The sequence below is a fragment of the Macrobrachium rosenbergii genome, chromosome 43 (assembly GCF_040412425.1).
Source record: "Macrobrachium rosenbergii isolate ZJJX-2024 chromosome 43, ASM4041242v1, whole genome shotgun sequence".
Lineage (NCBI taxonomy): Eukaryota > Metazoa > Arthropoda > Malacostraca > Decapoda > Palaemonidae > Macrobrachium > Macrobrachium rosenbergii.
In genome coordinates this window covers 30,345,917-30,370,677 of record NC_089783.1, presented here as the reverse complement: position 1 = coordinate 30,370,677, position 24,761 = coordinate 30,345,917, and the positions used below count along the sequence as shown (strand labels likewise).

At 36.5% G+C, this 24,761-nt stretch overlaps 2 protein-coding genes across 2 annotated transcripts in view; one reads left to right on the top strand and one right to left on the bottom strand.

The window, feature by feature from the left end:
• The window catches only part of LOC136828736 (uncharacterized), a 116,851-nt gene that overhangs the window by 42,352 nt on the left and 49,738 nt on the right, over window positions 1-24,761 (top strand). The gene's annotated exons all lie outside the window — the stretch shown is intronic.
• LOC136829077 (organic cation transporter protein-like) lies at window positions 995-20,563 on the bottom strand. The gene is made up of 13 exons (XM_067087458.1): window positions 20,420-20,563; window positions 11,358-11,454; window positions 10,917-11,028; window positions 8,554-8,761; window positions 7,481-7,584; window positions 6,955-7,109; window positions 6,136-6,304; window positions 4,784-4,922; window positions 3,929-4,155; window positions 3,507-3,666; window positions 2,491-2,628; window positions 2,004-2,123; window positions 995-1,369 (listed from the first exon to the last, which is right to left on the bottom strand). Exons 1-13 carry the CDS (start codon window positions 20,453-20,455, stop codon window positions 1,136-1,138), a joined length of 1,899 nt encoding a protein of 632 aa, XP_066943559.1. The 5' UTR covers window positions 20,456-20,563; the 3' UTR covers window positions 995-1,135.

Genomic DNA, 24,761 nt, shown 5'->3' with positions numbered 1-24,761 from the left:
GCTAGGCTAAAATAATATCAGAGACCTTATAAGGTCTCTGATAATACGATGCTTGATGATGGGTAACGCAAGATAAAGACACATTCCGTATTTTAATTCGTTTTAGAGCTAGGGTTTTCTTAGTTTCATACGGGAAAATCAGTACTCAAAATATAATGAATTTCTCTTCATACTTTTTGTTTTGTAAGTAGCCTATAAAAAATGCCAGTTCTTCTAGCTTGTCAGTCTCGTCCTTAATCATGAAGAAATCTAAATCCCTAATGATCATATTGGATTAAAAGAAATAAACTAACCTAAAGCAAGTATTTATGTACTCTGAAAATTGGTGTTACTTAGTATTTAGAATTTTATTTTCCTGAGGTCAAATTAAGTTTTCGAATTCTGAAAACAAGTGAAGGGCTGTATAAGCAGGAAATGAAAACTGTTACTACAAAATTAGGTTTATTTAATATACATCGTTAGTCTTTCTCTCTCTGCACCCATATACACTCATGTAGAAGTCCGTAGGCTACACATTAAAAATTAGTATTGTTTCTTGCCGCTTAGTCTTCCGAAATGACGAGTCTTCGTGATCAAAGGGCAAGTAGACTTCACAGAAGTCATAATGGGGTCCACCAATCACGTATTACCTATTCAGTCGTCATCTCTGTGTCAAAAATATTCCACGTAAACTATGTATTTATAAATTATTTCTGTTGCTCCTAAGTACATATCATGCTTTCCCCGAGGAAGGGATGTTTTCAGAAGGTATAAAGAAGGCACATGCCACTCAGTTAATCCTAAAATATTTTGCCTAAAATTCAAGAAATTCCTATCAGAAATTGATACATATACTCTATGAAAATGCAAAAATCTCACACCTCTACTTTTCAAAATAATAAATCTTTGTGAAAAAGCAATATAGTTCTTGTCCTTGTTTGTCAAATTGCAACAATTTACGTCAAAATTATCTTGACTAATAACGATGATTTACAACGCCACCTTGCAACTAAAGTAGTCTGTTACATCTACAACAGCCACTCTTCAGCCACCATTACACAACAATATATTTGGTAGCGACCTGAATCAGTGTGTGTTTCGCAAAAAAATAATAAAAAAATAATAAAAAAAATCACCCAAAATGCATTCACGAAGTTCATACAAAAACAGGTTTTGTCTTCTCCTTTGAATCATTGACTGTCTTGGCATTCTTTGGCATCTCAGAATCCCTTGGAAGTCCTTTATATTCGTACCAGTACCTATCCTCTACATCCTGCAAGGTCTCTGGCATCGGTCTATCCTTCGTTTCCGGTAAGAAAGGTAGAAGGAGGCTGCCGAGTATCCCTGCTATGCTGAAGGTGACGCTCGGTGCCCAGGAGCAGTACTGAGCCTGCAAAGAAGAGGAGGTTGAATGAATGTGTTTACTTTCTAGAAAAACTGGAGATGTTTTGACCTCACTTAGAGTTCATTTGCTCATGGCCATTTATCAGGATTAATCGCTCTCTCTCTCTCTCTCTCTCTCTCTCTCTCTCTCTCTCTCTCTCTCTCTCTCTCTCTCTCTCTCTCTCTCTCTCTCTCTAGCCGACCTTCTCGCTTTTGAGATCCCTAAAGGGACAAATCTCATGGAATATTAATCAGAATTATATTTCCTAAATAACTGAATAAATATTGAATGATGTAAATTATCCCAAATCACCCAAGGCATATATCTGAGAGTTTCCCAGTGACTTGCCGATAGCAAATGGCGTTAACTGTCATTTTAAAACCTCTGGGGTTCCACTTGCTTCCCATTCATTTGTTTCTTTGTACCGGCACTCAAATCTTGTAAAGAGAAATACATTCTAAAAGTGTCCGTACGTACTCCATCGTGTACGTACTCCATCGTGTACGTACTCCATCGTCCTCCAACTTTCTCGTTACCATTAGATAGCAAACGTACACACTTTCCAATTCCTCCCGTACGCCACAAAATCTCTTATACTTTTTCTCATCTGCTCACGTTTTCCTCACGGTGAGGTACCTACCGCTATATCGGTAACTAGAGGAATGATCATCTCGCCCACGGATCCGATGACGTTCGTATACGAGAACCCTCGAGTCCTGATAATCGTTGGGAACAGTTCGGCTGCGTAGATGTAGTTTACCTGAAAGGTGCAGTTAAGGAATATAGTAGACAAATAATAGAAATATTTGTACTTGCATACGTACATGAAGTACATACATACAAAGGCTAAGAGGTGACGGAAGGGAACCGTTCACCAAATATTACGAAACGTTAAGATAAAGTATTTATGAATGAATCAGGAAAATACAGTAAAGGAAATGGATAAAGTTCCTTCATCCATTTCTGAATAACTTCGTGTGACGAGTACCAAAACTCTGCTTTCAAATTACTATCATTACAAAATTAATCTGTAGCTCATAATTGAAGATGGAAGCACCTGAAGCATTTAATCTATGAACTAAACGAGGCTCCTTAGAAAATGTAGAGCCAACGTGCGATTGACCAACCTGGAAAGCACCGCATACAAGGCAGAAAGCTGTCAGTACCAGCGCCCACTTGGCCCACCAGAGTTCTGAAAGAAGAATAAACACAGGAATGATTTTTTCCTCTCTGAAATTCGCTGGATGATTATTAGTATTGATAGACTGTGCCGAGATGGGAAAAAGAATAGTATTGCAATGATTAAAACAAAACTCCATCGTAAACTCTAAACTTGCAAGATTTATTTCAGTAGGAAAGAGTCCAGACTTTAATGTAAAAAAGATGACTGTTTGGGTCCTCCAAGGAGGGATTGATCTTCACAAGTGTTTTCTGCAACGACAATTCACAGAAATGAGTCTGTTAAGCAACAGTTATCATTGCTTGTACATATGTGTAAAGTTTCTGAAGCAAAGCAAACATTTGTTACGGAAATCCTAAAATTTATTTAGACTAGCTGAACAGCTGTAAATGAGATAACATGATCATTAACTACCTATAAATGAAAATATTTAGAATGAGAAATAGGTTAATAAGGAGCAGGTGGGCCTTACTTAAAATGGTTGAGGCCTACTTAAATTTAGGTTTTCCCAAGAGTTTTGGAATTCTTGATTTAAAAAAAACTAATTGTCAGTGTCGTCAGCACAGAGGTAGGTGGTACGTATTTGATAAATGCTCATATACGAATGTGTTTAGATACAGTTAAAGAAGGAATGTAGGGGGTTTGACAATATTGGTGAACCTTCTATGCAGGTGTAAGCAGTGGCTAGTGTCGTGGAAGTTTCCGCCAGAAGTTTAAATGTGAGTGTGGCGCTGATCGTTGCCCTTTCTTTTCTTGGGAAACAATACTAAAAAAATAATAATATATATATATATATATATATATATATATATATATATATATATATATATATATATATATATATATATATATATATATATATATATATATATATATATATATATACACTGTATATATAAGCCTAGCCCAAAGAAAAATATAAGGAGATTATTCAAGATAAATGACACCTGCAACCAAAATTACCTGCGGGTATGGGCAACTCGAGCAAGAGAAGTATGCCCCAATGGATAGGGTTCCCGCCATGAAAACTCTTCTGGATAACTTGATGCCCAAGGGTATCGAAAGGAGGCATCCTGTTACTCCCATGGCTCCTGACATTGCTACGTACTCGAATGGATTTGAACTGAAATAAAATAATAATAATAATAATAATAATAATAATAATAATAATAATAATAATAATAATAATAATAATAATAATAATAATCACAGACACTTATTCTACCAGCATTGTTTTTCTCGAGAGTTTTGACTTAGGGCCAAGATTTGTAATCTATGGAGAACTTTACGACAATATGCACAGAATCTCTCTCTCTCTCTCTCTCTCTCTCTCTCTCTCTCTCTCTCTCTCTCTCTCTCTCTCTCTCTCTCTCTAGCTTATTCACCTGGTGAAATTATTAGCGTTGAGAATGATGCCGATGTACAGAGCTCGTTTGAGAAGCCACAAAAGGGGTGTCACGAGCATGATGGCTCTCATTCCAGGGGATGAGAAACAGAGCCACATCATCTGCAGCATCCCCTGGCTCTGGAGGTCGTCATTTCCAGTTTCTTTCCCGTTTTCCTGTCCTTTTTCAAGGTCTCCCGTTTTCGATATGTTGATGTCCTCTTTCATCTGATGGAATATATGAGACCTTTCACTTCTACAGTCATTAAAGAACAATAAAAAAAAATGATGATTTTAGTAATTCTTCTTGAAAGAGTAGGCTTTCACTTCTGCAATCATTAAAGAATAATAAAAAAATGATGATTTTAGTAATTCTTCTTGAAAGAGTGGGCTTACACTTCTGCAATCATTAAAGAATAATAAAAAAATGATGATTTTAGTAATTCTTCTTGAAAGAGTGGGCTTACACTTCTGCAGTCATTAAAGAATAATAAAAACTTTAGTCATTTTTCTTGAAAGGAGTGGGCTGAAACTATTCAGGTTTCTGTTATAGATGCTAAACTTGATGGGAAAATTCTTTTTACCTTTCGAAGGCATGTTATGAAAGTTAAGTTACAGGATTTTTTTTGTAGTCTTCCCTTGCATGAAATAAACTGACCGGCTTTTATCAAACTGATGTTACTATAACGCAATCGAAAATAGGACCAAATGTCTTAAAGGAAGTTTTAGTGAATAAGACGTTTCAGAGAGTGATGATTTCCAGAGGGCTTTTGAAAGATGACGTGGCCTTCAGAGTGCTAGGTGACTCCCTTTCAATTGACTTCAACAGCGACGCAGGACTTTATCTAGAACTCACATGACTTAGCTTGTCGAGGAATGACGCGTTCAAGGAGCTGAAGGTCCTCTTGTTCTGAGCAGCAGCCTTCTTCAGGAGTGCAACTGCTTCTGCCGTTCTTCCTCTTTGCAAAAGCCAGCGTGGAGATTCGTCGATCAAGCTGCAAACGGTAATGAAGCCCGTTACTCTTACAGATAAAAAAAAAAAAGGAAAAGAAGGATCGCATATTGCGCGTATTGATTAAGAATTCGCCATAAATAGTATTTGGAACTTTCTGCAAACAGCTTCTGTTCTTTTTAACAGTCACATTTTTGTTTTATAGCCGGTCCTATGAGTTCCGGTTGGTTGTTCTTCGTGTCTGCTAAATCTTAGCTAACTATAATGTGACTAGAGACTTTCTGGTATAGTGAAGATAACCTTGGGCTTACATGCTATAACTACAGAACCAGGGAAACAAATAGTTTTGATTTTACACAATAAAGCTTCAGAAATTCATTCAGTCGAAAATACTGCGATCATTTTCATTGCAAGGACTATGAGATGTGATGATAAACGTTAGTCGTTTCTTCTTTTAGATACTTAATTATTGGCCTTTAAACTAATCCGGATAAAAATAGTCTGCTGTTAGAGACCTAGTTATGCACGTTTAAGTTAGAACGAATGAATGCAGTTGGAAATAGCCCAGTGCTAGAGACCTAGTTATGGCCCTTTAAACGAAAATTAGGTAATTCAATGAAAATAACTTCTATATGGGGCCAGAGCATCTGTTCTTCGTGAGCTAATATACTATGCTTGAGAACGAAAAATGAGGATGAACGCACCTCTTTAAGGTAGAAACTGTTTTCCCATTTCGAATAGAGCATAGCATTAAAAGACAAAATCAGATTGTTTAAAAAAAACAAAGAAAATTAATAGGTAAAAACATAGTTAAAAAAAATGGAATAACGATATCAGTAATTAAACACAGAAAACCCAAGAGTCACTGTAGAGATAACTTGCACTTAATAAGCGCAATATATAAAGTATTGGGTATTCATGGGCCAGTGGTTAGGATGATAGTCTCACCAGTGAGAGGCCCGGCGTTCGGTTTACGATAACTTCCACAATGAATCAAGTAGTTAGTCGACTGAAGCGGAGCGTTACCAACGTGGAGAGGGGCATGGCGCTAACAGCCGTATCCCAAAACATGATGAAAATGGGAAGGCTAACACTGTAGCCCCTACACCACTGTCCATTCCTCAAGGGAAAAGGCACATGATAGATAATATATATATATATATATATATATATATATATATATATATATATATATATATATATATATATATATGGAAGTTACTCTATTTGATATCACAAAAAATATAAATACTCACAAAGTCAGAGGAATCAGAAGGAACAGAGGCGAAGTGCAGACGAGAAGCAGCTTCCTCCAGTGGGGTATCAGGTAAGCTACCCCTCCCACGATGCTCAGAGAAACGAAGTAAGAGATGCCCGGCGCCATGGTGACGACAGTGCGTCGATGGGAGGGGCAGATTTCAGACACTGGAGAGAAGGAAAGGGAGAAATGTAGAGAGAAAGCAGTGATATAAGAAGTCGTGTCTGATATACTTTCCCTCGTCAAATTTCAATAAATTGTTAAAAATGACTAATTATGCGATAGGAAATATTGGGGTTAAGTTTTAACTGATGATGAAACATTTCATCTCTGTTTTGACGAACTGGCGCATCCCATTTTTTTTTTAAGCTTCTGAGATTTCCAGCCAAAGTATCTCAGTTTTTGACACTCTGTAATATAAAAAACTTCAGCTGTTTGTGTTGTCATATTTTCAAACCAAATTTCCTCAAAAGATGAGCTAATTAGAGGCTATGAATAATATAAAAATATTTGAAGCCTATTTTCTCAGAATGAGGTAAAAATGGCTTACGCCAGTTCGTCAAACTAGGGACGATTTATTTATTTTTTTTTTTTTCACAAAATATACTAACTTCAATTCATACAAAGAATAAATAGGCCATTCTATTTATTTCTCTTTCACCATGGTTAATTTCAAGCTCTTTATCCGGCTAATTGCTGACCAATAAATATACCTTTTATTTTAGCAATGGGATACCAGGTCTGTTCTACCAAAAATTAACCAAACGTAGCTGTGAGTTGGAGATTGAGCTTTGGGTACCAAGAGAAATTTCCTTACACATGGTAAATGTTGGGAAATAAAGGACGATGGTACCCATGCCGCAGAGGATCTTTGCGCAAATCACGACGGGATACCAAGGAGCTAGAGCGGTGCCCAAGGACCCTATAATGGATATCAAGCCGCCAACTTGAATCGCCCTCTTGCGACCTAACCTGTGTCGTGAACAGAAAGGTCGGCAAATAAGTAGATGGATTAACAAGAAGGGAAATGAAGTACATCGATACATCAGGCAGTGAAGAGAGATGACAGTGCCACAATAGGCACTAAGACGAGGTCAATTATATCGTCAGTAGGTATCTGAAGTTACTTTAATGGTTCCTTAAATACTGTAGATTGACCTGCGATGACAATCGATTTAATGCTGGTGCGCGAAGAGATTGCAGAAGGATTCCTTAATAATAATAATAATAATAATAATAATAATAATAATAATAATAATAATAATAATAATAATATTGTAAGATTTTCTCGAAACCATTATGGCTGACAGCCAGCTTTATCAGACTTTAAAAGTGGAACTTACCAATCACTCAGTTGTCCGCAGTACAGGCTTCCCAGAATGGCTCCTACAGAGTACATCATTTGGAACAGAGGCCGAAGCGTTGATCTCTCACATATCAAATCCCACTGGGGAAGAAAATGCTGTTTAAGCACAACTCTTTCTTGGGTTCGCAAGTGAATATCAAAAAGAAAATACATTAGGAACTGGAATAGACAATTAAGCAGAAAGAAACAGATGAACAAAAGAACGGATGGAGTTGATGCTTTAGCCACGTTATGCGGAAACAGCTGTTTGAGTAATTGCACATGAAAAGAACAGTTAAAAAATGAAGCATCACCAAGAAAAAAAAAGCAAGGGGAGGGGGAAATAGATCAACAAATAAATGAAACAAACCATAATATAACAGAAATTGGGTCTAGAAGCAAAATTATTAAAATGCTATAGACTGAATGTCAATTTGCAAGTTGGTTAAAAAATACAGAAGCCGCATAAAATGTCTGAAAAAAAAGTATCCACAAACGAAATGACGGAATTTTTCATAACGTCATAAAGAGCAGGAAACTAATCAAGACAGATGAGAACAGCAGCAATACTTTTAGATGTAGATCAAGTCGAACGTAAGGTGCTGGTTGGCATTTGATGACTGAAAAATAGACATTTCTTTCTAATCTTAATCTGCTCTCTCAGCGATCGTCAAACAATTTCCTGTTAGAATTAGTATAAGGAAACTTCTTACTGCTCTTAATGAATATCTTCTGCCCTTTCAAAGTACTGAAAAGTAAAGGAAATACTCGTTTAATATCAAACGACTGAAATCCTGAAAAGTGTGTGGTTAAATGTACTTAATTATGTATCCATCTGAAAATTGGGTTGAATGTCACAGCTATTGCTTGCATTCCAACGTGTTCCTAAACATTCAGAGAAATTCTGCCTTCTGGTACAGGCGATTGTGTTTATGTTCCCGTTTGCTTGCTTCCTTATGTAATTACCTACCAGTTTCTCCGCAGGATTATGCAAAAGAGACGCCTCGACTTTGACAGTAATTTTACCACAAGCCACATGTAATTTAGGAGTGATCATAATCCTTTACATACCTCCGTTATCACCGTCGACTGGAAGAGCGAGGAGTCGTATTCCACCTCAGGGCACGAGGGAAGACCAGTGGTGTGCTTCTTCAGGCTGTTCTTGTAAACACCAGAGCTCGAGATGGAATAGTTCCCCAGAAACGCGACGTTGTCCAGGCACTGGCTAGGATACCCCGTTACTTCACCTGTCTCGGCTGCCCAGCTGTTGTTGTCATTTCTGAGAATGAGCAATAGAAGGATATTCACCTTGTAATGAGGACAGGTGTATGTGTATCGACTGAGAATTTGTGCACGAGTGTAGTACTTATTATTAAATACTGTTCTTCATATATATGTAAGTATATATTATTAATTTTCGATTACCTCAAAACCTAGATGTAATTTTATATATCCATATGCAGGTATATATATATATATATATATATATATATATATATATATATATATATATATATATACTGTATATATATATAGTAATGGCCACGATGGTCTCTTAACGTCTCTATTTTCTATTAGTTTTGAATATGCTTTCCAATGGAAGCACTGAAATCATAAATGAAATAAAAAGCAATTCGTAATTTTCTTTGGGATTTTTGAGGCTTCTGAGAAAAATATTTACAAAAGGAAAAGAATAAGTAGCGTATGTGACCAATTACACAGACACACACACACACACACACACTCACACGCATATATGTGTGTGTGTGTATAACTGGTCACATATGCTACTTATTCTGTTTCCTTTTGTAAATACTTTTCTCAGAAGCCTCAAAAATCCTTAAGAAAATTGCGAACTGCCTTTTATTTTCTTTGGGACTTCAGTGCCTCCATATATATATACATACATACATACACACACACACATATATATATATATATATAAAGAAGATATATATATATATATATATATATATATATATATATATATATATATATATATATATATAGAGAGAGAGAGAGAGAGAGAGAGAGAGAGAGAGAGAGAGAGAGAGAGAGAGAGAGAGATTAGGACTTCCCTTGTTGAGACTTAATAACAATAAGCCACAGTAACACCACTTCATCTTCTTGTGTGTAGTTCCCGCCCCTTGTTAGTAGTAGTAGTATTGTGAGAATGTTTCTTTGGAACGGGTCCCTTTCGGTTACATTCATACAGTGCCTGTGGAGAACACCCATCCCAAAGTCAAGACACCGCTACACCTTATTTCTTTCTTCACTTTAGTTGTGACTGACGTTCGAAGCACCAACAAATATTTTTTCCCCTTTAACATATCAGCAGGTGGGACACAGGTGTCCGAAGGATGTTCGACTTCTCCAATTTCGTTTAGAATAGTAATAATAATAATAATAATAATAATAATAATAATAATAATAATAATAATAATAATAATAATAATAATAATAATAGCAACATGTATTTCCATTTGATGTAATTATTATTGAGTAATTACTTTGTTTTATACTCATTCAATAGAAATCCAGGTCCTTCAGAATTCACGTAATGTTAAGTTCTTTTCTGAAACATATTTCACTTAAAGGGGCTTCCATATCTTGCCACATATATTGACTAACAGGTTTAAAGTAAACATTATAATGAAGCTATCGAAATCAAAGTTATCCTACGGACAGAAAACCAAGATTTTTTAGCACGGAGTTTTCCAGTGTGAATTTCATTATCTGTACAAATGATGTATAGAAAGGTGAGCATGAAGACTCTATGACTACGTAGTAGTATATAATTAAACTTCATAAGAGTTTACATAGTGTGGTATTTTTGAAATTTACTGTGGGCATGCAATTAATATTATATATAATAAATCATTAAGAATACATTTCTGCACCCTATAAAAACTTCAAGTTTATATATCTATCTATCTATCTATCTATCTATCTATCTATATATATATATATATATATATATATATATATATATATATATATATATATATATATATATATATATATATATATATATATATAATTTTCGTACTTGAAAAAGATTAACCAACAGATAAAGCCTTGGTATAAAATTCACTACAACTTGGGAATAACTGACTCTGATAATGAACTGCACACAAGAGTTAGACCTACCCTGACCAAGATCCGAACATATGCCTTTTTGTGTTTGGGACCGGATGTCAGTGACTTAATCCACTTAGCCGGCCAGCCCTATGAGAGCTGAAAGTCAGGCTCAGTGGTCTGGTTAACCTACTTTAATAATAATAATAATAATAATAATAATAATAATAATAATAATAATAATAATAATAATAATAATAATAATAATCCACTTAGCTATCAGATAAGCGCATTTCTACCTTTCCTTTTTGATAGCCCAAGGCCAGACAAAGAAAGATTTCGTATACTCTTCTTACCTGAAGATCTGGTCCACTGTATCTATGACGTCATCGGACGAGGTACATCGGAACGCAACGGGGGCGCTCAGCACTGTTGATCCGAGTTGCTGGATGGGACAGACGAGTTGAGCTGCGCATAACGAAAGAAATTTGCAATTGAACATTTAATGAACATATGCATTGTGGTAAATCATAAGAATGCAATATAATGCTAATAGTACTCCAATGCAAAAATCTACATCACTAACTGCCCAGGTTACAAGTGGCTTTCATTTACGATAGATTAGATTGTTTGCCGGAAATGTTGAATTCTTTGTGTACGTAACACTTTAATAAGAATACTGCTGAAATATATCTCTAACAGACGCAAAATCACATCTATATAATCTTCAATAGAATTATGGTTTAGCACATCAAAAGACTGATATCTTCAAAGGGAAATTTATCAATCGTACTTACACAGAAAAGCTACCATTAAAACCATGACCTGCCATCTCCCGAAGCCAATTTCGGTGAAGACATCCTCGATGCTGTCTGAGACGTCCATCGCTGGGACCTGTTCGACAAAAAGAGATACAATGGTCGTTCAGCAAGAGATATGCCAAAACTGGGCCTTTTTCAGTGTTTAACTTATACAATTTTTATACAACAAGAGGAAAAGCAAAGTTTTTTTCTTTTTTTTTAGTTTTACACATATACAAAATTTGCTAACATATTTTTTTTTTTTTAGGTTCAGTCGTCACTGGAAATTATTCACATCCGTGCAAGACACTTTTTACGTCAGGTGAAGTGAAGTCCGCATTTCTCCCCGAATAATTTCTGAAAATTGAAAATGAATTTTTATTAATTTGCATATGCAACATCTAGGTTCATCGGCAGCAATAACCGAAGAATCTGAAAAGCAGAAAAGATTTAATACTATATATTTTACTTCTTTCATCCTGGGAATCTAGAACTTCCATTTCCAAAGTTAAACCATAACTCCGTTTTTACGTTGATATCCACCGCTGAAATTAACGGAATAAATTCATCTTGACCAAACCTGAAGGACAGAAATAGAGCTGGAAAACGCAAGGGGGAGCAGAGTTCGTGATTTTGCCGAAGACTGTTGTAATAGAACGAAAGATATAGGCAATGTTATTACTCGTTGTACAGGATATGCTACACTACAAGTGCAAACATTTAATTTACATGAAAGAATATGACATTTAGAAGGTAATGATATTAAATACCATAATGAATAGTCTAATATCCCCTCTGCTCACGTTAACAAAAGACGAATACAATGAGAAGCTTTCGTGTAATGGACATAATGACTGATGAATAAACACCCTAAAAAATGCGATAGATCAGCAAACTCGATTTTGTTGCCTGTGGACTTTCGTTAGGGAACAAAAGTCAAATGGACGTATCACTTTGTAAGGCACAAGAGAGATGTACAGACGCTTCGCGCTCGTTAACCAGCAAGCGACACTAAAGAATGTTCTTTCATCCTTAAATATAGACGTTACCCAGAATCAGTGCTTCACAGTTACCGTGGAATGCGAAGCAACCTTTGGGAAAGGAAAAAACATCACGTTATATTACTTTGCATCGTGTTTCTGTCTCAGTAGGACACTAGCGATTTATCTCGCCTACTGGTTGGCTAGAAAGTAAACAGACTGAATTTTTTGTTGTCTTGTAAAAGAAAACAGGAAGTGTGATAAGATCACTGGGCTAAGGTCACAGTGCACTCAAATAGGAGGAATAGTGCTATAATTGGGAAAATTTATGTGAACGTTTTTATGGATGTGGTGATTCGGGAACAGAAATTATATATATATATGTATATATATATATATATATATATATATATATATATATATATATATATATATATATATATATATATATGTGTGTGTGTGTGTGTGTGTGTGTGTGTGTGTGTGTACGCACAAATATCATTTACTAATCAGTTCACTATCCCTTGGGAATAATTTAAACTCAAGGATAATTATAACTGAGCCAGGTGGTGTAAGCCACTGTCAATCGATGTTCCTAAACCAGACCTCTGGTCGAATCATGCCAGGAACGAAGCATTTATCAATTATAATTCCCACTGGGCGAAAGTTATTCCTACGGTACAGTGGCTTTGATATTAAACGATATTTATGAAGTAATATTTATGAATATATATATATATATATATATATATATATATATATATATATATGTGTGTGTGTGTGTGTGTGTGTGTGTGTGTGTGTGTGTGTGTGTGTGTGTGTGTGTGTGTGTGTGTGTGTGTGTAATTTTAGTAGGTGCACTGTCTTCTTACTTCTCGAATTCTTCACACTTCCTGGATACACTTGTCACTACGAAGCCTTAGATCCAAATGCAAGAATATAGAGTAATTCTGAAGTCCGTGGTAGGATTCGAATCCGCGTTCGTCCTGATACTCCGGATGGAGGTTCGAATCTTGCGATAGACGTCAGAATTACTTCATATTCTTGCATTTAGATCTAAGGCTTTGTACTGACAAGCATATCCAAAAAAGTGTGAAGAATTCGAGAAGTTAAGAAGACATTGTGGCTAACATAATCACATACTTATCTGGCAAAAAGGGACGGTAGATTCTACACACACACACACATATATATACATACAGTATATATATATATATATATATATATATATATATATATATATATATATATATATATATATATATATATATATATATACATACCCTGTATATACATATATACACACCTGTATACGTACGTGTTTGAATATAATTGTATTTATTCACATATAATTATCACAAATCTATTTCAGTATAAGCTGAAGTGAAAGTTAATAACATCTATGGAAAAGTAAAAAAAAAGAAAAACTTTAAACAGACTCTACACCCACAAACATTCAGACATGATAAAAGCCATTCGGTAACACTTTTTGTAGTGATACAAACGAGAAAGAAGATGAAATCTGCAGCCAATTGGAAACAAATAAGAAGAAGAAATTAAATAAAAACCGAATGAGGGGCAAGAAGTATTCTTCACTATAAGAAGTTATACGTACGGAAACGTAATCCTGTGGGAAGACCCTCTTACCCACAAAGCCCTACCTGAGATGGCACTGGCCTTCCTCTGTAATGTCCTAACGCCAACAGCGGGGTAATCTCTGCCCCATAGCTTATATATATATATGCCCTTGGCCTGACCCCAAGCTTCAAATTGCAAACAATGGCCGTGGTCAGACTGCTGACGCTCTCCGTGTTCGAGCAAAGGAGCGATAATTTAGCATCTTCCAAAGGAGACACTGCTTGCACTTACAGCTATGAAGAAGAAGAATTCTGCCTTCCTTTTGCTTTTTTTTCTATTACTCATCTTGATTGATTGATTGATCGAGTTCTTTTTCTTTCTTTCTAGAACTGAATTTGCTCGAGATGTGTGAATGGAATTCACCTTTCAAAATGAGCTCACGGTCAAGAATGACACGAAGTTTTAGTAAGGAAAAAATAACAAGTAAAGAATGCGCTGAAGGCTCTTTCTGTACAGCCGCTACAGCGTATAATCAAGGCCACCGAAAATAGATCTTTCTTTCGGTGGTCTCGGTGTAATGCTGCGTGAGCCGCGGCCCATGAATCTTTGACCACGGCCTATCCTATATCGTTGCCAGAAGCATGATTATGGCTAACTTTAACCTTAAATAAAACAAAAACTACGGAGGCTAGAGGGCTGCAATTTGGTATGTTTGAGGGTGGATGATCAACATACCAATTTGCAGCCCTCTACGGACAGAAAAAGTGCGGACAGAAAAAAGTGCAGACAGAATAAATTACGGACGGACAGACAAAGCCGGCACAATAGTTTTCTTTTACAGAAAACTAAAAAGCAAGTCTTTGATATCATTGTTGGATGTAGTCAAAATTCCCTAAGATCTTAATATATCATGAGTAACCTTTTGTACGTCACATTTTCATGCCCAGGTTCAGAAGTTTGCTAATGAAATTTTTGAGAGACCTATTTAGTTACGACTAAGCAAAGTTCGAATCTCAATGTTCAGACAAAATTACTAAAAACAAAGTACGAATAAAGACAGACGAAAAATGAATGCGTGAATGTCATTTACATGATAATTGCGAGTTGAATGATAAGATCCCACATGAAGTTATTAAAATTTGAAAAATATTTCCTGAATTGCATGAAATATTTTGTTGGTTGTCTTACTCTTTTAAGAATTTGCAGGTTTCTATAAGAAAACAATAGTGAGGGTTAATTCACTGAGCCCAGAATGACTTAGGAAAAATGATCCATTTTAATCTGTGTTATTTCATTTTGAATCTTGGCTGAAAAAGTATGCATAAAAAAATCAATCCTATTGTTTTTTGAAAATCTAAAATTTAGATGTATGAAACTTATTTGACTCGTACCTAACTAAAGGCTATACCAAGAATTGCAGTAAATTCTTTAAATCCTGTTACATATATTATTCTGACATCTTCAGCAGAGAGGGTCCATGGAACATGGACTTGTAATGAAATCAGTATTAAATTCAAACGTCAGCTGTTTTGAAACTTGCTTAGATGTCTGACGCTGCCTTGAGACCACTGGATTTTAATTTGATTTTTCACTCGGGAGTACATAAAGAACATTTTACGTTTTTAGCCTTGTTGAATAAATGCTCAGTTATGTAGAATTATTCTGATATTTAATTCCATACTCGCCTGGTCCAAATAGGAAGACTCATAGTCAGTGGCGTAGCTAAAGGGTGGGCATGGGCGGGCACGTGCCCAGCCACGAGAATCCTGTGCCCACCCACTGGCCACAGGCCCACTACGGCATCTCTATTGACGAAATAGTTTCAGATATAGTAAATACTTTCCCTCAGCTTGGAATCAACATCATATGTCTCTTAAATGCATGCTCATTTAATTTAGTAACACTCTTAAACCACCTTCACACCTCTTCATAAACAAAGTAGACCAGTTACCCCTCAGAGAGGCCATAGAGAAGAAGAGACCGACAACCCAGGCAATGTCAGGCAAATTTTAGAATTAGTTGCCAGTCATGATCCAATTGTAAAAGATCGGTCAGAGGGTGGACCAAAAAATGCCAAGTACACATGCCCAGAGATACAAAATGAAATAATTTGTATTTTAGCTGAGATGATTGGGACAGAAATTGTAAATGAAGCGAAGGAAGCCAAATTTTTCTCCATAGATGATGAAGCTAAGGATGTATCTAAAACAGAACAATTATCCCTCATTATCAGGTACTATTACAAAGAAAACCTCTATGAGAGTTTCTTGGACTTTAAAGCTGCTTTTCACCTTGATGCAAATACAATAACTCACGAAATACTTGATGTTCTAAAAAGACATGAAATTGACGTCAAGGCCAATTTAGTTGGTCAAGGTTATGATGGTGCCTCAGTTATGAGTGTAGACACAAAGGAGTTGCAGCACGCATAAAACAAGAGGCACCATTTGCTTTCTATGTACACTGTCATGCCCATCGTCTAAATCTAGTTCTTGTCGACATCATCAAACCTTTACCTGACGCTTCACAATTTTTCTCTTTGTTGGAAAAACTATATGTATTCATTAGTGGTTCTTATGACCATGCAAAGTGAATAGATGTAAAAGAGCAACTGTATCCCAATGAGCAAACAAGAGAGCTAAAGCGACTTTCAGATACCCGATGGGCTTGCAGGTGTGATCAGAGATAGGTTGTCTGCTGTGATACGTGTTCTGGAAGATTTCACAGATGACTTCAATGCAGATAAGGCTATTGATGCAAGAGGACTGATATGCCAAATAAATGCTCATTTTGTTATGAGGTTAGTTATCGTGACATATATTCTTGGTAAGATAAATCAGTTATCAAATTTGTTACAGTCAGCTAACCTTGACTTGGTAAAAGCTGTAGAATTAATTGAAACTGTAACAGTTCAGCTTGAAGAGATGCGTTCAGATCCATCTTCTTTTGATCCTTTGTGGGATGAGGTGGAGAAGAGTTCAACAGCACATGGTTTTGATACTTCAGAGTGTAGACCATCAAGGAAACGTAGAACTTCTACAAAATTGCAGGAGTTTGTTGTTGTTGATTCTATTGGGAAACAGTCAGGAAGCACACACTTTGACCTCAGTGTTAAGGATTCAGCACGAATTCACTTTTATTTTGCCCTATTGTAGACCATATGTTGTCAGAAATGAAAAGGCGGTGCAATGAAACCTGCACACTTATGAAAGCATTACAGTCACTTAACCCACAAAGTACGGAATTCTTACCTTTCGAGAAAATGTGTGGACTTATTCATTCCTATAATGCTAACACTGAAGATCTCAAGCATGAGCTGTACTCTGCAAACCGAACGTTAGAAAGACGCTGCAAGGACGGTAAGTGACACTGAAAGGCCTAAATCGTTGTTAGACTTACTGAAAATTCTTAATCCATATGAGGAGGCATTTCCTGAACTCTGCAGACTAGCCAAAACTTCTGTAGTGTTACCTGTGTCGTCAGCTTCAGAAGAGAGAGCTTCTCTGATTAAGACTGCTCTCAAAAATGCAATGGGCAATGATAGATTAAGTAACCATGCTGTGTTATCTATTGAAAATATGCAAGTTAAAAGATTAGATTTAGATGAATTTGTAGATAGGTTTGCAGAAAATCACAGGAACAGGAGAATATTGTTAAAATGAGTCATGTCGCAGTAGTCTGCTGCTTCATCACATATAATGTATAGCAAGCAAATTTTTCAAATTATGTTACTTTTTAAATATATATATATATATATATATATATATATATATATATATATATATATATATATATATATATATATATATATATATATATATATATATATATATATATATATATTATTTCGTTCATCCATTTAATTTTTGATCAAGAGTACCTATTACATAACAGACTTATAAAAAGTCTATTTTTTTGTTCTTGTATTTCCATGCTTACGTTTTACAATTTCTATACGCACAGGTATTGATGTGTTTTGCATAGCTCACTTTATGTTTTTCAGTTTCATATCTGTAATTCCTATTCTGTAATTACGTATAATTATAATGTACCTGATTTCTACTTCCTCGTTGGACGAGTGGGTTCCGTTCTCAGCTAGCACTCTGCTGGCCGCGAGTTCGAATCTCCGACCGGCCAATGAAGAATAAGAGGAATTTATTTCTGGTGACAGAAATTCATTTCTCGCTATAATGTGGTTCGGATTTCACAATAAGCTGTAGGTCCCGTTATTAGGTAACCAATTGGTTCTTAGACACGTAAAATAAGTCTAATCCTTCGGGCCAGCCCTAGGAGAGCTGTTAATCAGCTCAGTGGTCTGGTTAAACTAAGGTATACTTAAATTTTTGTACATTGCTGTTTTACTTGATACAATATAACAGAATCACAGATACCTGTATAATGCCTGAATATCCACCGCTGGTCTCAGAATATGCCCTAATACCCTTCCCATATGGCTTCAGAATGCCTCTGAAATTGGTCACATTTCAAAATTTTCTTGGCGGGCTTACAGCGCCCCACAAAACCCCCCAGCTGTATAGGTTCGCTCCGCTCGCCTAGTGCCTTGAGGAATAATCTTATTATTCCTCCAAGGCCTAGTGCCCCCCCACATTCAGCTGTGCCCCCCCAGGTGCCCAACCACTGACAGACTCCTAGCTACGCCACTGCTCAAAGTAAGGTCGTTTGCTGCGTTTCCATAGATACTAAGTTCACACTCAAGAGAGCTCTCGTCATGCTGTATTTCTTGTGCGAATTGATATGAGGGATTTGTTTGTTTAAATTTTTCTAAGAGACAGAGTAATTAAAATGTTACCCGTAAATTTAAAGCATGGTACAGGTGAAGGAGCAATTTTAGTAACGTGTGTCTGGAAAGAAATTTCATAGGTAAATCTGACAGCATAATATTCTTTTGAATACAAACTGACAAACGCTGTTATTCGTTGATTCCAAAATGTAATTGACTGTTAGTGGCAAACCCAACGCACATTCAAAAGCGCTTGTATAAATAAGGTACATACATCAATTAGAACATAACATACAAATTTTCGGTCACAGAATTAGTACAAAGGTCTAATAATAATTTCTATCGAAGGTTCATAGGTCTAATAATAATTTCTATCGAAGGTTCATGTCATCTTCATTTTCGTCGCCTGACCATAGCCCCGTGTCCTGATTCCTCGATCTTTTTTGTACTCTGCTCATTATACAGTTAAGAATTCACACTCTAGTTTCTGAATAAAGGAAAGAAAGATCATCCCAGTGCTTTCTTTAGTCCTATACTACAACAATTCGGAAATAAACTGTCATCTCAACATAAGTCTGTTCAGCGCCCTCTATATCTACGTTCCCTCCCTTGCCAATCTTGTTACAGATTTATCTTCTCTCTACATTTACTCCGCTTTTAACCAAAAATGCATGTTTCCTTATTATTTCACAAGGAAATCCATTTAGCAGTATTTATCTACCTTTAAATATTTTTTTCACATTCTTAGCTTTCATTTGTTTTTGACTTTTGATCCGTATTTGGAGGAGGGTTTTGATAAAATTATCTCCCCCTTCGTTTCATAAGAAGGCATTTACATTTTAAGTGTTAACGGTAATAAACTTACTATAGATAAAAGTAATATTTGAAAACGTCGATTGCGGTAACAACAGTATTACCAGAAATATTTTTATCTTAGTGTTCTCCTTAGAAACGAGATCTGTCCAGAGATAGCCGGCTGAACCGGTTCAAACTGGCTCGTCATGGCAAGGAGATGGTAACAATTCTTGGTTGCGTAAACATTATTTTTTTTTTTTCTCTATTAGCAGCAAAAGTACTTATACCACTTCTTCTTTTTTATTTTTTCTTTCATAACTGCCCAACTAATTTCTACCCAGTCGGTTTACATGGATGGTCACGCGCGTCCCTGTTTCCAAGGAAGGCGTTGCATGCCGCTGTCCATGCTGCTGCAGCTGTTTTGTAAGCGTGCTAATTGGTGGTCATTTGTAGTTATGCCACATAGGCTACCATTGTAACAAGTATCTAGAGAATGGATCAATAGGCCTACACTTCATGCCCTCGTAGGCCTGTGCTTGGCCCGTGAGTGCATTATATCCCTTATGACAATTCAAATACTGTAGTATTAAATATGGCAGTGTAGTGTATACAAAGTATTAGAAGACTAAGAGTAGAAGTATTAGCTTTCTTTTACTGTTCGTTTTTAACAGCAACGTGCATAACACTGACTGGGGAGATATGATTGATTTTACAAAAACGCAACTCACTGCAAAAGAATAAACCAGTAAAATTTAAATTCACAACGTTCTGCTACGGGTTTGGTTGTCTGCATGGGTTACAAAGATCTCATTTGGAAATATTTCAGTGGTCCGAGAAACATTTTGAATACATCATGTAAATGTGAGCGCACAGTTTTCAAAATATTGGACTGCCTGACAGGATTTCTTTTCATGGTAATGATACAAATATATACCAATAATTAAAATGTCTTTAATTCAACTTACCTCCCACTGCGACGAGGTGAGGTACAGAAACGACATCTTGCAGATGGAGTCTTGTAGTGACTAAAGAACAATATTGGTTGGAAAATTAGCCCAGAAATAGCAGATGTATTTAAATGGCTGTCACCTCTCGGAATGACACTATGCCCTCTTTGTCCGCGATTAAAGATTATTTTGATCTAAATCACGTGATGTAAAACTGGGAGTGTCTCTAGATAATCAGTGAATTATGCAACAGACGGTCAAGAGGTAGTTAACGTATGGTTCTTCTTTATATCAGTAAAGATAAAAAAAAAAATTTTCTGTAAGATGATACGACTTATCTTTCATAAGAAACCTGTGCTTTGTTATTTTAGACCATATGAAGTTGAAAACATATTTTTTCCAATTAAGGCTGATCTATATATATATATATATATATATATATATATATATATATATATATTACCTGTATATATATATATGTATATATATATATATATATATATATATATATATATATATATATATATATATATATATATATATATATATAGATGATACCAGCTATTAGCTCGCTCCAGATGACGTAGGATACAGAACACAGGAAACATAGACGAAAGAAGAGTTCATGGGTCTGGTATTTGACGAGTACTCTTGTATAACTTTCATTTATTCAATGAATATACTTATAATTGCTGTCTGTGCCTTGCCTCTGTCTAAGAATAAACAGGAGTGTGTAAGTACATCTGGGTTTTTCCTAATATAATATTGATTTGAAACATTCTAAACATTTCGAACTGTAGACATTCTCTCTCTCTCTCTCTCTCTCTCTCTCTCTCTCTCTCTCTCTCTTGTGGCATAATATTTCTGTGTTCTTTTCCGCTAAAACGTTCTAATTACAGGCCACTTAAAAATCAGAAAATATTAATTAACTGCGCGGTCCCATCCATCATAAATGAAATGGTCACTTGAGGCAGACGTTTTTCAAATTACCAGCTTTACGAGATGCGGTTCGCGTTATCTAATACGAAATAACTGTAGTGTGTTTTACAACGTGATGCATCAACCCTACATCCCATGTCTCATCTCTCCCCCGCCCCGCCCCAACCACTTACGCGGGCGCGGGAGCACACACACATAACACACGTAAGTCAGTCCAGACAACAACGTAATCTTGATGATTGTAAGCGTGAATTCGTCAGTTTTTTTTTTTTTTTGTCTCCTTTATATTTTTGTGGTCCCTTTCCTTCTCTCTCTCTCTCTCTCTCTCTCTCTCTCTCTCTCTCTCTCTCTCTCTCTCTCTCTTTTTAGGCCTGAAAAGGGCCTTTGACTTTTCTGACTTATACTCTGATAATGTGCTCTCTCTCTCTCTCTCTCTCTCTCTCTCTCTCTCTCTCTCTCTTTAGGCCTGAAAAGGGCTCTAGATTTTCTTGTCTCTCTCTCTCTCTCTCTCTCTCTCTCTCTCTCTCTCTCTCTCTCTCTCTCTCTCTCTCCTTGTAAATTCGCTACCTCTGTGTGTTGCTTTGTTTGTTCAAATCATCTTGTAACATTTCAAGGCGTTTGTTGGGACGAGCCGAGTCTTCAGACTTGTAGCGAAAGCAAGGTCCCCTGAACGTATTTGGAGGACTTTGAGTGAGAGGTTAGACTGCACAGCGTTGCAAAAGGTCACGTAAGGCTTTGTTGCACAACACCGTCTGTAGTTGCCAAGCTGACCATAGGGCAACGATAACATTTATGTGGTCCTTAAGGAAAGGCAGTAAGGTTTAAGGGCGCGTTCTGAGAGTCCTTTCTTGGGAAGTCCTGAACTTTGCGAAAAGTCCTTGTAAGCTGCTTCTCGGGATCCCAGAGAAAATAGAACATTTTGGCTTGATAAAGTTCTATTTCTTTTTAGCTTTTTTTCTTGTTAATATCATTAAATCAAATGGACTGCTTCCCTGATTTAAAGAGTGTTTCAAGAATTTTTGAAGTCAAATGGATTTAGTTGTTCTATTTATAATCTTTTTCCCGTGAACGTTGCAAACGAAAGTTTGGGAAATATTTTGATGCGTTATATCACTCTGATGTTTTGTGTTTTTAAATAAAGTGAACTTGAAAACAAGCGAATTATGATATATATATGCATCTAATTAAACTATTTAGTTAGGTTTTTGAAAGTTAAAAGTGCCTATCGTCGCTATACCTCAGATCAACAGGCTTTTAATCATTTTGAATTTTGCTACGTCCTCGATCATCCTGCGTCCTCGATCATCCTACGTCCTCGATCATCCTCGCACAACACTTCATTTTCAGACCAACGTAACTTTAATGTACTGAAAGTCCTTTAATTAGTCGATTCAAATTGCATTTTAGCGTGAAGTACATGATATACGAACCTTGAGGAGGATACGGAGGAATGGAGAGCACCCGGGACGTCTAATTATCGATTGCAGCAATTAGCAATTTGGGTACAGCTGATAAAACTCCCCTGTTTTGCTGTCGTTGTTTCTTCACAATCCAATTTGTTTTGGTGCCGCTGTTTCTTCATTATGCAGATTATTTTGTTGTTGTTGTTTCTTCATTATATGCAAATCATTTTGGTGATGTTGTTTCTTCATTATGCAAATTATTTTGTTATTGTTATTCTTTATTATCCAACTATTTTGTTGCTATTGTTTCTTCATTACCGAAAGTCTTCGTTTTTATTCATTATCTTTGTTTCCATGTTTGCATTATTATTCGTTATTTCATTTGTTTTTATCCTCAAGGATTTGGCCTGTATATCAATTTTTCGTAAGGGTAGTTGGAGGGACAGTCTAATACTTATTATGAGAGGGATAGTAGGAGCTTACGATACAGCCGCCATTTAAAAGAAGTTGTGTTATAGGACTCGCAGTGAAGCGGAAGTTAATCCAGGATGGAGAGTCGCCGTTCTTAAGAGATAAATGCGAGACAGACTGGTCTGGCGGGTGTTACGTAGACTCTTACAGGGACGGACATGATCTCTCTCCCTATCTCTTTCTCTCTCAAAGGGGTAATTTCTTAACAATATATTTTACAACTGAACCACTCTTTTCTAAACATTACATGCTGGGGGCATAGCGCCCAACGAAGAAAGATAACACCTGGGTACTTTAGATAACATTGTGAAGAGTTCATCAGCGCCATAAATCTAGGAAAATTCACAAAACGGTGTCACATTCTGAATGGTCGCACGTCAGCCATTAGCTCAGAATAACTGAACCTACATCAGACGGTTGACCTCAAGTGGAATGGAGGAGGAGTGAATTATTCTTATACTATATCACACTCTTATGTAACATTTCATCAGAGCACTGCAGCATCTACTGGACAAGAGGGTGCTGTAAAGATCCACTATAATACCGTCCACAGTTTGCTACGCAAAGCAGAGTCAAGAATGTCCATTAAGAAGGTCTGAGCTGGATGTATCATCAACGGAGAGAGGAGAGAGAGAGAGAGAGAGAGAGAGAGAGAGAGAGAGAGAGAGAGCAGTGAAGGGGTAAAATGAAAGACAGAAATAAAACAAGTAAAAATTGTGCCGAAGTTTCTTCGGCACAATAGAGCTTTCTGTACAGCGTATAATGCTGTAGGAAACTTTCAGCCACAGTCCATGAAACTCTTAGCTGCAGCCCATGGAACTCAGCCACGGTCCGGTGGTGGCCTCAGCCACGGCCCATGAAACTCTTAGCCGCGGCCCATGACACTCAGACACGGTCCGGTGGTGGCCTCTGTTGTTGGTACCTATAGCGGTGCCAGAAGTACGATTATGTCTAAATTTAACCTTAAATAAAATAAAAACTTCTGAGGCTAGAGGGCTGCAATTTGGTATGGTTGATGACTGGAGGGTGGATGGTCAACGTACCAATTTGCAGCCCTCTAGCCTCAGTAGTTTTTAAGATCTGAGAGCTGACAGAAAAAGTGCGGACGAACAGACAAACTAAAAGACGGAACCAATTTCTGAGAAATTAGTGACTTAGTTCTTTATGGCCAAGGAGACGTTTTTGTGATAGTTTTGGGAACTTTCCTCTTGGTCCTTATTTCATCTGTTATTAACAATCTTCATTTCCTCTGTCCCATAATTAACGCTCAATTTTCCCTTACATCTTCAGATATTCTCATGGGTAATTCATTTTTCACTGGTCACGTTAAATTTTCATATGTTGACTTCGGATTAGTTATTTATATTCCTTCCACTGATTTTTACGATGGTAATAGGACTTTCAGCATGTGATAATGAAAAAAAATTAAGAAAGTCTGGTGATGAATTAATTCCTCTCCAGAAGTAGTAATCTAACATTCTCTTAGAGCTTCTTTTCCCTCTGGAATCATCATGAGCATTTGTCAATAATTTCGATAAAAGGCAACA

Excerpts from the sequence above, each read along its gene's own strand:
- LOC136829077 (XM_067087458.1), bottom strand. The coding sequence starts at position 20,455 with ATGTCGTTTCTGTACCTCACCTCGTCGCAGTGGGAG. Across the intron at positions 11,029-11,357 it reads TTTAATGGTAGCTTTTCTGT|CTCAACTCGTCTGTCCCATC; the intron begins GTAAGTACGATT and ends CGTTATGCGCAG. Across the intron at positions 6,305-6,954 it reads TTTCCCAACATTTACCATGT|TGTCTGAAATCTGCCCCTCC; the intron begins GTAAGGAAATTT and ends CCTTCTCTCCAG.